This window comes from Brienomyrus brachyistius, chromosome 1, assembly GCF_023856365.1.
Source record: "Brienomyrus brachyistius isolate T26 chromosome 1, BBRACH_0.4, whole genome shotgun sequence".
Taxonomy (NCBI): Eukaryota; Metazoa; Chordata; class Actinopteri; order Osteoglossiformes; family Mormyridae; genus Brienomyrus; species Brienomyrus brachyistius.
In genome coordinates this window covers 22190062-22204218 of record NC_064533.1, presented here as the reverse complement: position 1 = coordinate 22204218, position 14157 = coordinate 22190062, and the positions used below count along the sequence as shown (strand labels likewise).

General features: G+C 44.7%; 1 protein-coding gene across 1 annotated transcript; it reads left to right on the top strand.

Moving 5' to 3' along the window:
• Positions 1–1268: 1268 nt before the first annotated feature.
• Positions 1269–13525, top strand: anapc4 (anaphase promoting complex subunit 4). Its single transcript, XM_049006078.1, has 28 exons — positions 1269–1655; positions 1996–2101; positions 2229–2361; positions 2630–2704; positions 3452–3478; positions 3911–3955; positions 4079–4163; positions 4235–4342; positions 4453–4536; positions 4630–4716; positions 5596–5660; positions 6076–6118; positions 6802–6878; positions 7557–7657; positions 7885–7936; positions 8269–8324; positions 8424–8470; positions 8690–8746; positions 8833–8889; positions 9645–9738; positions 9835–9932; positions 10708–10769; positions 11047–11085; positions 11195–11296; positions 11501–11578; positions 12051–12212; positions 12301–12424; positions 13049–13525. Exons 1-28 carry the CDS (start codon positions 1548–1550, stop codon positions 13289–13291), a joined length of 2415 nt encoding a protein of 804 aa, XP_048862035.1. The 5' UTR covers positions 1269–1547; the 3' UTR covers positions 13292–13525.
• The last annotated feature ends 632 nt before the right edge of the window (positions 13526–14157 follow it).

Below are 14157 nucleotides of genomic sequence, written 5' to 3'. Positions count from 1 at the left end.
CTTAGGCTAAGGGGCTCGGTGACTAAATCATAAATGTGCACCCTCTTGATCTGAGAGCCCCCATTGTGGTTCTCGACACGTAGTTACTTAAAGGTTAGGTTTTAACCGCTAAAACAAATACTTCACATATTGTTCTTTTGTCAAAATTCTTGATTTCATTATGTCTGTTTGTAATAAAACGAGTAATAAAGTGAGAGGTTATCTCAAGGCTGGACTGCGAATAAAATTTGGTATGGAAATGACCAATAACTCAACCGAAAGATACATCAAACCACTAAGCACACAAAAGTAAAGCAACGCCCTCCATTGCTTCGTACAGCTGTCAGCAACAGTTGCATCCACAATTAGTCCTTTATACTCCAAGGCGATGTGGACATAGCCTTATGGCTTTTCCATTTGATAAGAAAAAACAGAAGGCTCTCAGGACAAGGAGACAAGGATGCTAATTCCCGCTGTGAATCTCCACAAACTGACCATTCCAAAGGGAAAATGGAATTTTAACCAGGGGCCATGGGCGTCGTTAGGTCCGATCACTAGATCACACATCTATAGCCCTGAGTGTTTTAGCTCGGATGCCAATTATCCTCCTTCAAAAAGGTCAAGCCCCCCCAGGTAAACTTGATTTAGCCCCTGATCTTTTCAATAGCTAGAAACTCCTCCGTCAGAGGATACAGCAAGTGTTCCTTGTTCTCAAACAAACACTGCAACAGTGAATGTTTATGCAGTGTGCTTCTCCAAAAAGCAATAGTGAATGTTATGCACTATTAGGTATATGGAGATAAACGAATATCTCAAATGTTTGTAAAAGACAGCGATTTTTTTTAAACCACACACGACAGTTGACAAACCTATTATACATAAGTCCGGTGACTTATGTATAATAGGTTAACCAGAGAACTAGAATGCACGCTATTAACTCAAATTTGTGGTTTGTTTTCTAAAACGGAAGCTGACTTTTTAATATGAGTTATTCAGCAGACGTTTTTAATGTCCAATGCCAATTCTAACCACAACATAATATTTAACTTTTATATGTTTGCCATACGATTTCTTAAAATTCACGTCTGTCGTATCTCCCTTATTAAGTCACACCGGTTTTATTAAACTACAGCACTAAAACTAAATATGTCCACTTGTGTCACCGCCACAAGCTTTGTCCCTCGAAACTACCCGTCCTGTGGATTTCGCCACGTATCCGGCCTGTTTGCTGATTGGTTGTTTAAGACTTCCGCCCTGCGATTTCATTGGATATTCGTACTATCTCCTGATTGGCAAAACAGAGCATTTTGTTTAATGGCGCTGTACATGAATAGATTCCACATAGAAAATGTAAATTTATAGTATAGTATTACTTTGGTAGCCCATATTAAAAACAGACGTTTTAAAAGGAATAACCCGAGTAGTGATATAAAGTAGCAGGCATGCGTAGAGTTTTGCAGTTATGGTAAATGTAGCATAGTCGTGCTGTGTAAGAGAGTACGTTGGATTATTTTATTGATCGATTAAGTAGAGAAATATTCACGTTGTATTTTTGGAGTTTTTCCAGAATGCCTGCCTTTCGTCAAGTGGGAGAGAAGCAGCTTCCAAACCCCATTCTGTTTATGGTGTGGTCTCCGAAAAGGGATCTAATAGCATTAGCTAACAGGGCCGGCGAGGTAAGAGTTGTTAGTTAATGTTTATTATACAATAGTTAGTTCGGACCAAGACATATAATTGGACACTAGGCATTCTAAGAGTGCGGTTATCGGTACGCTCTCGGACATTTCACGTCAGCTGTATCACTCTGCTTCACATCTTGTCTCCCGTTTAATAATTCGCTAAGCTGTAACTATGGTTACTGTGGGGGGGGGGGGGGGGGGTGGACGTGTAGGTCTTTCTCACATACAGAGTAACGTGCTTCCTGAGTAACAGATCAGAAAACACCCGTGCAATTCTTGTTTGTTTTTCTTAATATTACTTTGAGTATCCCACTGACCCTAAATGATGTGACCGTAGTTGCTGCTGCATCGGCTGGCGAACTTCCAGCGAGTGTGGAGTTTGGCTCCCAATGAGAACACGGGCAAGGAAATTACTGCTTTGGCGTGGAGGCCCGATGGAAAAAGTAGGTGGACTTTTTAATTTTCTGTTTAGTCGGTGGAGGCAAGTTTCGAATCAGAATCTGCTTTATTTTTGTCAAGTATCAGCATGACTGGTTGACAAGTGGCTGTTGTTTTCTCAATGCTGCATAGTCCTGGCCTTTGGTGTGGGGGACACCAGGAAGGTGGTTCTCTGTGATGCTGAGAAGGCTGAGATCCTGCACTTGTTCCCCGTGGAGAACCCGATCACGTGTATGCAGTGGATGGACGTACTGGAGGAGAGCAGGTCTGCATGGCGGTCTTCACCACAGAGCTGCATATAAATGTTTAGCAACAGAGGCATTTTTTAGTGTTTCGACGTTTCTGTTCATTTGTACGGTAATTCTAAATACTTTGATGTATAGCATATAGGAGTTTCGAATTGGCTTGAATCAGTGTTGGAAGCATTTTGTTGAATATGAACTGCCGCCGCTTAATCTGAAACATAGAAATTTGAACCCTGGTCTTCCTCACCATCTTCTGTACTCATTATCAATGCTTCTCCTGTCTTCCAGCATCCTAACCTCCTTCTATAATTCAGAAGATGAGTCCAATCTGTTCCTGCCCAAGCTAGCTACACTACCAAAGAGGTAAGATGCTGAGCTCAATACGTGGAGGGATGCCGTGACAGCGCACCATGCTGTATATCAGGGAAGTAAAGGGAATGACGTACTAAACTAGCTTCTGGTCAGGAATATTACATACAAACAGGCGTTTATTCTCTCAGCCATTAGTATCTTACACGCTTCAAAATAAGTATTCTTATTGGCTTTGTGATTTTATTTTTTAATTGGTTGTTTTTTTCTTATTATTTATTGGTTTTTGCTGGGGGCAGCATGGTGGTACAGTGGCTAGCACTGTTACCACACCTCTTGGACCTGGGTTCAAGTCTCCGCTAGGGTTCCGTGTGTGGAGTTTGTATGTTCTCACCATGTAATCATGGGGTTTCCCCCACAGTGCAAAAATATGCTGATGTTAATTGGAGTTGCCAGATTGCCCATAGGTGTGCATGTGTGAGTGAATGTGCCTTGTGATGGGTTGATGCCCCATCCTGGGTTGTTCCCTGCTTTGTGCCTGTAGCCTCTGGGATCGGCTCCGCCCCCCTGTGACCCTGAATAGGACAAAGAGTTACTGAAAATAAAGGGATAGCTTGATGGATGGTTTTTTACCATGTGTTGTGTTATCTGATGTTTTATAAATGAGTTGTGTCTAAGAGGAATTTGTATTAATTTGTAATGGACAATAAAGTTTTCTTGAATCTTTTGTTATAGGCAGTAGTCTGCACCTGTAGTGGATTTTCTGCCTTTTTTTAAATGTAAAACATTTTACATTTACAGCTATAGCACCACATCAAAGATATTTAGGTAAGTGTGTGTGTGAGTGGTGCAGGTGTGCATTACATTGTAGGCACATTTGGTCCCCATAATGCGATAAAAGCCTGTTATTTTGATGTTTGGGGGGGGGGGGGGTTCGATCCCCAAATGGAGAAATTCAGTTTAATAGAAATATGTGATTGAAATAAAAAAACTAGAAATGCTAAATGTCTTGTATTTGGTTTGCTTACTTATGGTTAAGGTTAAGGTTAGGTCCGGGCATGGGTTAAGATTGTCATTGTTGGAATTAGAGTTTTGCCCGTAAATGAAGGGACAGTACCCACAAACATATGAGTACAGGTGTGTGTGTGTTATTAGTCTTAGTCTCTTTATACAGTTTATTATTTGTGAGTATTGCTGCATAGCTTTTGTGTTGTATATGGCCTGTGCCATCCTTGACTAGTAACTGTGTTTATCCGTCAGTGAGGAGAAATCAGATGAGGTCATGAACCTTCTGGGTGACGCACGGTAAGCACTGTGGTTTCTTATCACTGGTCGCTTAACTTTTCTGTAACTTTCCCTTTAAGCAGCAGGCTTCTAGCTGCCGTGTTGAATTCTGGGTAACGGGGCATTACATCCCACTGTCTGTAGGCTCAACATGCTGGTGCTGGGGGGACACTCTGGCTTTGTGGAGCTCTATGCCTATGGCATGTACAGGATCGCCACCTTGAACGGGGTGAGAGTTTGGTACCATGGAGCCTCTGCTGGCCAGTTTGCACCATTGCTGACTGACGACATCTCTTTCAGGTCCCTGGGACCTGCAGAAGCCTCTGTCTGTCCAGCGACTTGAAGTCACTGGCCGTCGTCACGGAGATCAAAGCCACAGATGATCAGCCTGAGATCAGCTACATTCAGGTACCTGCCTACTAAAGGTTACTGAGACACATGCATACATGTATGGTTTACACAGTATGTTGGTACATGTATGGTACATCTCACATATTTATTGCATGCGTGTGATTCAGCTGGACACCAAGCTACTGTCGGACTGTCTGCCCGAGCTGACCAGGATGGCACGGAAGTTCACCCACATCTCCACACTGCTGCAGGTGAGTGCTGGATGGGTATTGCGGTAACCAGGGTCCCGCAGTCTTCGCCTGATATATGTGGCAGAAACATGTCTTCTGCTTCTCATCGTGCAGTACCTCAGGCTGTCGCTCACCTGCATGTGCGAGGCCTGGGAGGACATCCTCATGCAAATGGACCTGCGGCTCACCAAGTTCGTCCAGGTCAGATGCAGCACAATTGTATTTTTAATTAAAAATACAATTGAAGGTACTGAGCAACTGTGGCGCACAAAGCTGTATAATAAAATCCTTTATTTCTAAGACAGGGGATGTTATTAACATGTTCCCTAGCCAATTTTAGACTTGAATGTTCGTGAATGTTTTAATTTAATGCTGTTACATGGTTCAATGATGTTATGTGACTCGTATGTCTGAATATTATGAGACCAAGGACAATCTTCCAGGATTCTCTGGACAATAAAAGTTTAGAATTTAGTGATCAGTGGTCATCATTGACACACCACAGCCCACAGTGCACAACAACGAAATGTGTTCTCTGTGTTTAACCCATATGTGACAATGTGACATAGCAGGGGGCAGCTAATTCATGCCCGGGCAGTGGTACCTTGCTCAGGGTACCTCAGTGGTGCCTTGCTGGTCGCTTCAAACCTGCAGTCCTATTCTATTCTATTCTATTCGTATTAGTTTTTATTCTAAAATTATGTAAAAATGGAAAGTATTTGACAGCTGTCTTAATTTTATTTCAGTTTTGGAATCAATAGTTTTAATTCAGCTGTAGTTTTTAAATTTTATTTCCATATCTTATTTTGTTTCACTTTACAGAAACATTTTCTTGTAGTTTTCGTTAACAATAATAGTCCCGGTCCGAGGTCACTGCCTTGGCCGTCAGGCCAGGTACTGGATGCTGAATGATGTTTCCGGACTGGTTAACTGGGGAAGCTCCATGCTGTGCTGACATGGTGTTCTTTGAGGGAATGAATGAATGAATGAAAGAATGAATGGAGTCGACTGTTTAGGACAGGAGTACACTATGTATCCGAGGGATGAATGGCTTATAATTATGGGATGTTGTGCTTCCAGGAGAAGAATACTAACACCCAGGTGCAGGATGAATTTCTCGAGCTGCTTCTATGGGGGAAGTCAAGGTCAGACACACACACACACACACACACACACACACAACCTAGATTGCAAAAACATAAATCCCATGTTCATATTACACAAGCAGGCATAATTTGTGTCAGACACGCGACACCTGTTGTGCACACAGTCTTGCTCATCTCACAAAGCATCTCCAGGATCAGTATAACTAGATGCATTTCACTCTTAAATGATGCAAGCATTTAGAGCTCTGAAATGTTTCTGCTTTTTTCCTACGCAGAGATGCAATACCGCATTCACTCCTGCAGGCGGAGCCCTTGATCTTTCTTAAAAACCAAACAGTTTTAGGAATTCAGTCTCCTGCTTAGCAAGCTGTAACATTTCCATCTCATTGTGGCTTTATATTTTAAATTACTTTTCAGTCATTTGTGAAACGTGTATGTCTCAATCTCTGTTTAGCCCTGAACTGCAGGGTCTCCTCATGAACCAGCTGACTGTTAAGGTAAGCATTTTAAAGAATTCTCTACTATGATCTTCTGATTGCATTTCCTACTCTCTTTTTATTTTTTTTGGAAGAGCCCACTGTGATGTGATTTCTTGACATGTTTTGACATATCTGCTGATGTCTTTGTCTTTCATTTATAGGGAGGTTCAGGTAGGGGCAGAGTGGGGGGGGTGGTGGTGGTGACAGGAAGGAAAATATACTGTTAAAGCTGCCTCCTTGGCATCCAACGGGGCACGGAATGCAGCACTTTATTAAAAACCACAGACAGCTAGCCTAGATCGCATAGCGCAAACCTCAGGCACCAGGTGCCAAATTGCTGTCAGCCGCAGTGCGTGTGGGCGAACGGGAGCGTGTTTTTCTGAGTAGTGACCCATTTTGCAGAAACATTTAATAGGCGAAACCTTGTAATTGAAGGGTTTTATAATGAAATATGCCAAGATAGGCAGTGTGTTGGATCAGTGTTTTCAAAAGCTGCTCCTCTACTTAACTGAGATTATGATCTTTGGAAACTTGCTGCTGCAGCGATGATCAGGTAAACCCATTTAGGCTTGGCAAACGGTAGCTTAAAGGCGCAAAAGCTCCTAGACGTCGTGGGCCACCAGAACCAGCACCAAAGGTCAATGATCCAAAGCTTGCAGCCTGTGATCCACCAAAGTCCATTTGTGTCTTTGTGTTTCCAGGGCCTCAAGAAGTTGAGTCAGTCCATCGAGTCGTCATACTCCAGCATCCAGAAGCTGGTCATCAGCCACTTGCAGACGTAGGTATCACTGTGGATCCTTCTTTAAGGTGGATATGGATGCCAAATCCATGGAAAGGAATCAGTCATAAGTCATAAAGTGGTTATTGTATCCTGCTCCGTCGAAATTGACAAATGCCTCTGTACTCATCTTCTGGTAGAGGGACCGATGTTCTAACCATTCCCCCATGCTCACCCTGGGGTCCAGAGTCCATGGTCTTCTAGCTGCTTTTCCTATATCAGTGCCAAGGAAATGTCCTTAAATTCCAAGGAAGCCACAACGCGATAGTCAGCATTCTCTAAGAATCCCGTCTTGAATTTTAAGTGTCAGCAGTGGTTGGTTCTGACGGGTATTTGGGCCTGTTTGTGCCAGTTTTGCATGAGAACTCTGTGCAGGCCGGTCGGGGCTCCATTGCTCTGAGTTCCGGGGCCTCCTCTTTTATCTGCCGGGGGCCTTTGCGTCAAACTGCTGGCAGCCCCATCCAGAGTGAGTACCTTTGCTGACAGTCAGAGAGGGCCCCTGGCGGACACCCAGGGCTGGCAGATGCCCGACGACCCTCCGGTTGCGATGGCAAGCTGTTCAGTAGCATCTCTTCATTAGTCTGTCAGCTATGAACACTTCTCTGGTGTGTGTATGGACTGTTCAGTGACTCTCTCTCCTTTTTCTTCATCTCTTGTCTTTCTTCCTGTAACCTGAAGTGGCGCAGAGGTTCTGCTGTACCACCTGAGTGAGGTGAAGGGGATGTCGCTCTGGAAGCAGAAGTTTCAGCCCCTGGGTCTGGATGCCTCTGCTGTCGAAGGTACAACTGCCAGTTCAGGCCCCTCTTAACATCAGTAAAGAAAATGATCTTTCAGTCAGAGCACTGCTGTGACAAACAGCCTCACTGCCCATAGCAACACAACTTAGATGTAATTACTTCATGCATGTGAATAGTAAATTGAACAATTTATCTAATTTACTACACTATATCGATGACCTACATCTCTTTGGCTGTGTCTGAGCAAAAGGTTTGGCTTCTGTTTTTAGATGCCATCACTGCTGTCGGGTCTTTCACCCTCAAGGCCAATGAACTTCTTCAGTGAGTATAAATGCTTCCCACAATGCATCTGTGCGCCAACTGTGAAGCACAAAGACCACAGTACGTGGGAGAGTATAGACCTCCGAGTGCTGGATTCTTTTTTTGCTTGTTTCTGGTTGGGGATAGTGGTAACGGCTGTAATTCCATGAGGGCATTTTATCCCTGAATGATGGTCATTTGAGGCAAAAACGTTTGAAAGACATTCATTTTGAGGTGTGCATGCGTATACGTGTCAGTGTGAGAACATGACAAGGTCTTAAAATCATGCTGATCAAGCCATCTTTTGCATCATTTGGCTGCTCTCTCATCCTTGGGTTTTATTTCTGCTGCAGGGTTATAGATAAGAGCATGAAAAACTTTAAGGCCTTTTTCCGGTGGCTCTATGTTGGTAAGTATGTACCAGTGGACACTGACTGGTGTTAAAATCTGTTTAATCATTCATTCATTGGGTGGTGTGACAGCGGAAGTTGGTCTGTTTACGTTACAGCAATGCTACGGATGTCTGACGACCATGTCCCCCCAGAACTCAACAAGGTGAGACAGACGGATGGATGGACGGATGGATTTAAATGGAAAAATGCCTATAGTCTCACACTGTGATTCTGTATTCAAAGTTAAAGGCATATTGTGTATTGGACAAAAAAGGAGCTAGAAGCTGGTCAGTAATGGTTGTGGTTCTGGTCCTGACTCTTTTCAGTCAATCTCTTCATCCATCAAGGTTTTTAAATTTGTTTTTTTTTTTCCCTTCCCCAGATTACTCAGAAAGACATTGCTTTTGTGGCGGACTTCCTGTCGGAATATTTCAGTGAGGTAAGGGCAGGAGGTTGGTTTCTTGCTGACCATCATAGCCAGTTTGTATATGTGATGCAGATATTCCTCCTGTTTTTCTCCTACAGAACGAAGAGCTATTTGACCGCAAAGGGAAGTACTTCAACGTCGAGTGTGTGGGCCAGGTGAGAGCTGTTTGGCCATCACTGTTGTCAATCATTAAAGTGCTTATGTCTCAGCCAATAGGAGAGTTTTGTTTTCCACTGTGGGAAACAGTTTCCACATCTTTTACATTTTAGTTGCTTAGCTGGCACTTCTGTTGTGGTTAATGACTCAGAACTGGCTAAAATCCCAGAGAACCAATGAACTTGGATGAATGGGTAAAAGTGTAAAAATACTTAAACATTAGTGCTGATTTTGTTTTTGATAAATGTGTCTTGAGCATAAGCCAGTCAATATGAGGTAAACCCATAGGGTACAGAGGTAGGAGTCCATTTATGGCTAAAATAAGAGAAACATTTTATTTTTTAGTATAGTGCAGGACTAGTGTGATCACACATTAGTAGTTCTTCAAAGTGCCATTCTGAAACATATGAAGAGCCAAACCGCAGTCATAATAATTGAACACAGAAGTAACGGATGTGCCAACTGGCTTCTCTACTTCATATGCACATAATAAAAGTGACTCGAGGGTCCCTAGCATCATTTCTGTCTTATTGGAGTTGGGTAGAAGGATGATCTGTGTCATCCGACCGTGAATGCACTCTAGGCGATACTTCACTTAGTTTGGTGACCAAGAGATGCACAGAGACCTGAGACCCAGACTGGCCTGGACTTTTCCATAAGCTGTGACTGTGGATGCAGGTGATGCGGCTCCATCCTCTGTTCTGAGATCTGCCCCCAGTTTTTTTTTCAGTGGTGTCTCCTCCTTGCATTGTAGTACCTGAAGGATGAGGATGAGGACCTGGTGTCACCACCCAACACGGAGGGGAACCAGTGGCTCAGTTTTATGAAGGGGAGCACTCACCTGAAAGGTAAGACCTCACCTGTTTGCTCCCTGAAAAGGTCCTACTAATGCCTTAATGCTCAGTGGAGCTCTGGTGTCATGAAAATGACTCTCCTCCACACAGAGTCGCCCCTGCTGTTCCCTTCATACCCACAGAAGTCTCTGCACTATGTGAAAAGGATGATGGAGAGTGCTATTGAACTGTGTCTGCTGAAGCCTGCAGTGAGTGACAGAGCTCATACATCCACATGTATGCATACATATGTGCACACTGGTACTGGCCGCAGTAAAGGAAACGCCAATATTAAGTGTTTTATTAAAGCAGAGAAGTCAAAACGCTACAACGAAGACAATAATAGAACAATCACTGCTATTGGCTGCAGGTTTGAAGCATTGTCCAATCAAATGGTCCACAGGTCAGATGACCCACTGTGTGCCCTGCTTGCTATTTGCCACTAAGCTGTCTTGTAACGAAACTGAAACTCTTGGGTCATCTTCCAAACACTGTGGTGATTAATTTGCCTTTCGCCAGAATGAATTCCTCTCAAAGGGAGCCATGTGATCCTGTGTCCTCGCAGGACAGAAATGATATTTAATGAGTTTTTTTTCCCCCCCCCCGGAATGTACCCTGTAGATGTTTTGGCACGGACGCATATAGTCTCTTGATCTTAGTCCTGTCCCAGCTGGGATTAGGCCTAGCTTGTGGGTGGAGGATTATTCAGTGACTACTTCAGATATAATTCATACCCCAAAGACCCAGTCTCACCCAGGGCAGATTTTGTTCTCCACCAGCACAAAACACCATCTGTCTCTGGCCTCCTGGCTTGCTTCTGAGGAACACTTGCATTTTTGTTTCACATACTTCTGATCCAAAAGACGGTATGCAAAGTGCTGGGTATTGTTGTGGAGCTGTGAGCGAACAGGCAAACACAATTGGGCTGTGTTTGCTGTGTTCTGTAGGATCGAACTAACATCTGTCTTTTGTGTGTATTTGTAGGAAGTCATTGGGAAGTCTGTGAAACAGGCTTTCTGTGTGCCTTTGTACTCTGCTGCCGAAAGGTGAGATCTTACTGCCCCTAAGCCCTGACCCTTGACCCACACTCAGTCACATGACCAAACAGAAATCCTAAGACCGCTTTTTAGGGCTGATAAGCTGCCATAGCAGGAAGAATCAGCTGTTCTCTAAGTGTTGGTAGCAAATTTCAACATTCTTTCAGCAGCTGTTTCCCAAAACCTATTTTTATTGGTGGCTTTATTGGTGTTCCAGCTGTCAGTTTTATTTTGACAATGGCAATGATTTGAACTAAAGAAACTAGTTAATTTTTTTGCTTCTTAGCTCAGAAAGCAGTCCGAGGCCTTTTGAATTGCCGTCACTGTAAGTAAAACATGCCCGCTTCATTTCTAAACTTCTGTGACCTCATGCAGAACACATCTGTAACGGCACATGTGATTCGGTAAAACGCAATAACCCATTTCTCCACCAGGTGGAACGATAAAAAGGCTGCCATGCACTACGTAGTCTTCTCCATGCCCGAGGTGTCACCTTGCCTGCTTTACCTGATGCGGAGACACACGGATCCGCACAGGTGCGCCTCACCTCCCTCCAGGCTTCCTGGTCTCTTAGCCAACGGCACCAGCTGGACGGAGTGACTTGGCCACACAGGCTGGCAGGCATTAACTTCCTGGATTTTGTTGGCGCACGTATAAGAATTCTCACAAATTGAATACGTATGTGATGACGGGTGCTGTAGATATGAATGGGGTGTGTGTGTCTGTGTAAATGTACACAGGCCTGTTCCCAGCCCTCTCATTGCCATCGACCTGAGCTGCCCCCTCCAGAGCGGCATCGACTCCAGCAGAGACACCCAGTGAGTCCCTGCACTGTTACTTCATTACTGTTCAGCCATGCATTCGCTGTTTTGTCGTGTCATGTGATGTTCTGTGTTCCCATGGGCGAAGGGGAGCAAGCTCACCTGCACAGGGAGATAATACTGAGACTGCTGATCTCACCCAAGGTTTCAAAGTTTACCTTGTATCTTGTTTGCCTTAAATGCTGTAAGTGTAGCTTAGATTCAGAGGGACATTAGGGACATGGATACCCTGGAGATTCAGGGGGGGCAGCACGTTCCAGGGGCCCTTGATGGTGTAAAATTATATAATGTAACAGGGGCCCAAGGTGACATTTTGCCAGGGATCCTAGAATTTCCAGCTACGCCCCTGCTTACATCCACCTATGTTCTATAACCTTTAATCCAGTTTCATTTGCATGCTTAGTAAGCATTAAAGAAAAAACACCTCCTGCCTGGAGATTTGGATGTGACTGTTTCTCCTTTACTGCAGTCAGTATGGTTGCCTAGACGCACGTATCTATGACGACGAGACGCTAACGGTGGTGCTCCGGGAAGCCGGGGAGGAGGAAGGGAGCCAGCGTGTTCTGGCCCAGCTGCCCCTGGGGTCTGTGCTCAGCTGTGAGAAGGAATTCACATGGGACCACACCCAAAAGTGAGTCTGCCCCCGGCACCTGGTGCTCTAACCACATCCTGCATTTTCCCTGCAAACATGCCGACTGCCCGGTCTTTGGTGTTCTCAGACTGGAGCAGCAGGCTGCGGGAGTGCCAGCTCAGATGCTTGCCCTGGAGAACCAGTGGCGAATACTGGAAAACATGAGGGCCCAGTTCGTAGCCGTGAACGGCGTGCGCAGGGTGGCCTGTGTGGTAAGCGGCCCGACCCATTAAAAGCAGCAGCATTTTGTACTGGCTAAAGCAAGGGAATTTATACAGAACATGGCTATGCTGTTTATTAGCTTAGTGTGATGGTGAGGCCGGTACAGTTAGCCGCTTATGGTGAATTAGCTTAGCTGACACTCAGGCAAAGCAGCTCCTGTTATTTGTTAGCTTAGCAAGCAGGTCGAAACAAAACAAATTGTTCAGCTGATCATTTTTCATTGACTGTATGAAAGCTGGATAGAAACGGCAAAGAAGGGAAAACAAGAGCTTAGCTCAGTCGATGGCTGCTTGTTTTCCCCTTTAAATGCCTAATTAGTGTAATCCTGAGTTCATGCCCTTTAGGGTGCTAGTGACAGGGCTATATACAGGGGTGGGGTCACAGGTCCCAGCTATAACCTGATTGGTCCCCGCTGTGCCCCCTCACCTGTCACTCACCGATTCACAACATATCATTGGCCCCTCTGTATGAATTATGCCCCCTACCACGACCTTTTCTAGTCAATTAAGTGGCTGAAACATGTCATGCCGCTGTTATGGCTGATCTTGTGCATCACCGGAATAGCCATTCCCTGAAGCACAGCTGATGCCGAGACTTGTCCCACACCCCCCCAGCTGAGCTCGAACCTCCGGCATGTCCGCGTCTTTGAGATGGACGTGGAGGATGAGGAGGACGAGGAGCGGCTGGCATCGCCGGAGGCCAGTGCCGAGCAGGAGCAACTGGAGGAGCTGCTGGCCAGCCATGTGGATGCGGAGGGCGAGGGGGAGAGACCAGAAGGAGAGGGGGGTGCGGAGGGTGCCCCCACAAAGGCGCTGGGGCTGCCTGAGGAGCAGGCCCTGGATGCGGACCCACTGTGACCCCATAGGCCGAGGTCATTAGTGTAACATACAGCCAGAGTGGCTGTCTTGGAAGCAACTGTTTGCGCCGCATCTCGACTTTGTGCTAACAAAAGGTAATCGGACTTTTCATGGAGAGGACACAGTGAAACCAAAATCAAACAACTGACTAATAAACTATCTGTCTGCCTTTGGCCTACGTGTTCTGCTTGTCGGACAGGCGGGACAGTGTGGGGGTGGACTATATTCTGCCTATGTTTTGGTGTGACTTTTATTTGTGTCTCCAAGACAAGCTGCTAAGTGCAATTTATTTCACAATCTATTAACAGCCATGTGTGGGGATAAGATATAGAATAGAAGGTGACTAAGGGAGATGGCACTCTGCAGTCTCCTTCAGCAGCAATGAAAGTGCGTTGTAATAAAATGTTTTTTTCTTGGGAATCATAATTCAACAGGTTCTTTAGTTGTCAGGGGTGTAATGTGTGTGTTCTACCACCAGGGGACATAAGAACAACTAGGGCAATAACATAATGGAAACAGCTGCAAGAATTTAATGCTGTAAGGAAAAAAAGACCCAGAAAATTCAGATTTTCCCTGAATAGCAATTTAAATGGACGTAAATTTAAACCGTTTCTGTCGCTTTTGGTGTGGAGTCGCTTTTTTTTGCCTCGTCAGCTGTTACTGTCGTAAATGTCAAAAATACTTTTAATATTCGAGTCACTTTTTGAGGTCTTGAGATTTGTTTAATGTCTTGGATTCAATCTTTCTAACATCTGGCTTAGTTGAATCGTGAATGGAAAAAGCCGCCACAAGTACACTCAGGGAAATGGATGACTATATCATCCGAGTGAGGTAAAACGGTCCACACGGAAAGTGGATACGTGTCA

What these genes read in the sequence shown, in the direction of transcription:
- anapc4 (XM_049006078.1), top strand. Translation starts at nt 1,548, where the DNA reads ATGCCTGCCTTTCGTCAAGTGGGAGAGAAGCAGCTTCCAAACCCCATT. An exon ending in GACGTACTGGAGGAGAGCAG is followed by an intron (nt 2,362 to 2,629) that starts GTCTGCATGGCG and finishes CCTGTCTTCCAG; the next exon opens with CATCCTAACCTCCTTCTATA. An exon ending in GGCTCACCAAGTTCGTCCAG is followed by an intron (nt 4,717 to 5,595) that starts GTCAGATGCAGC and finishes TTGTGCTTCCAG; the next exon opens with GAGAAGAATACTAACACCCA.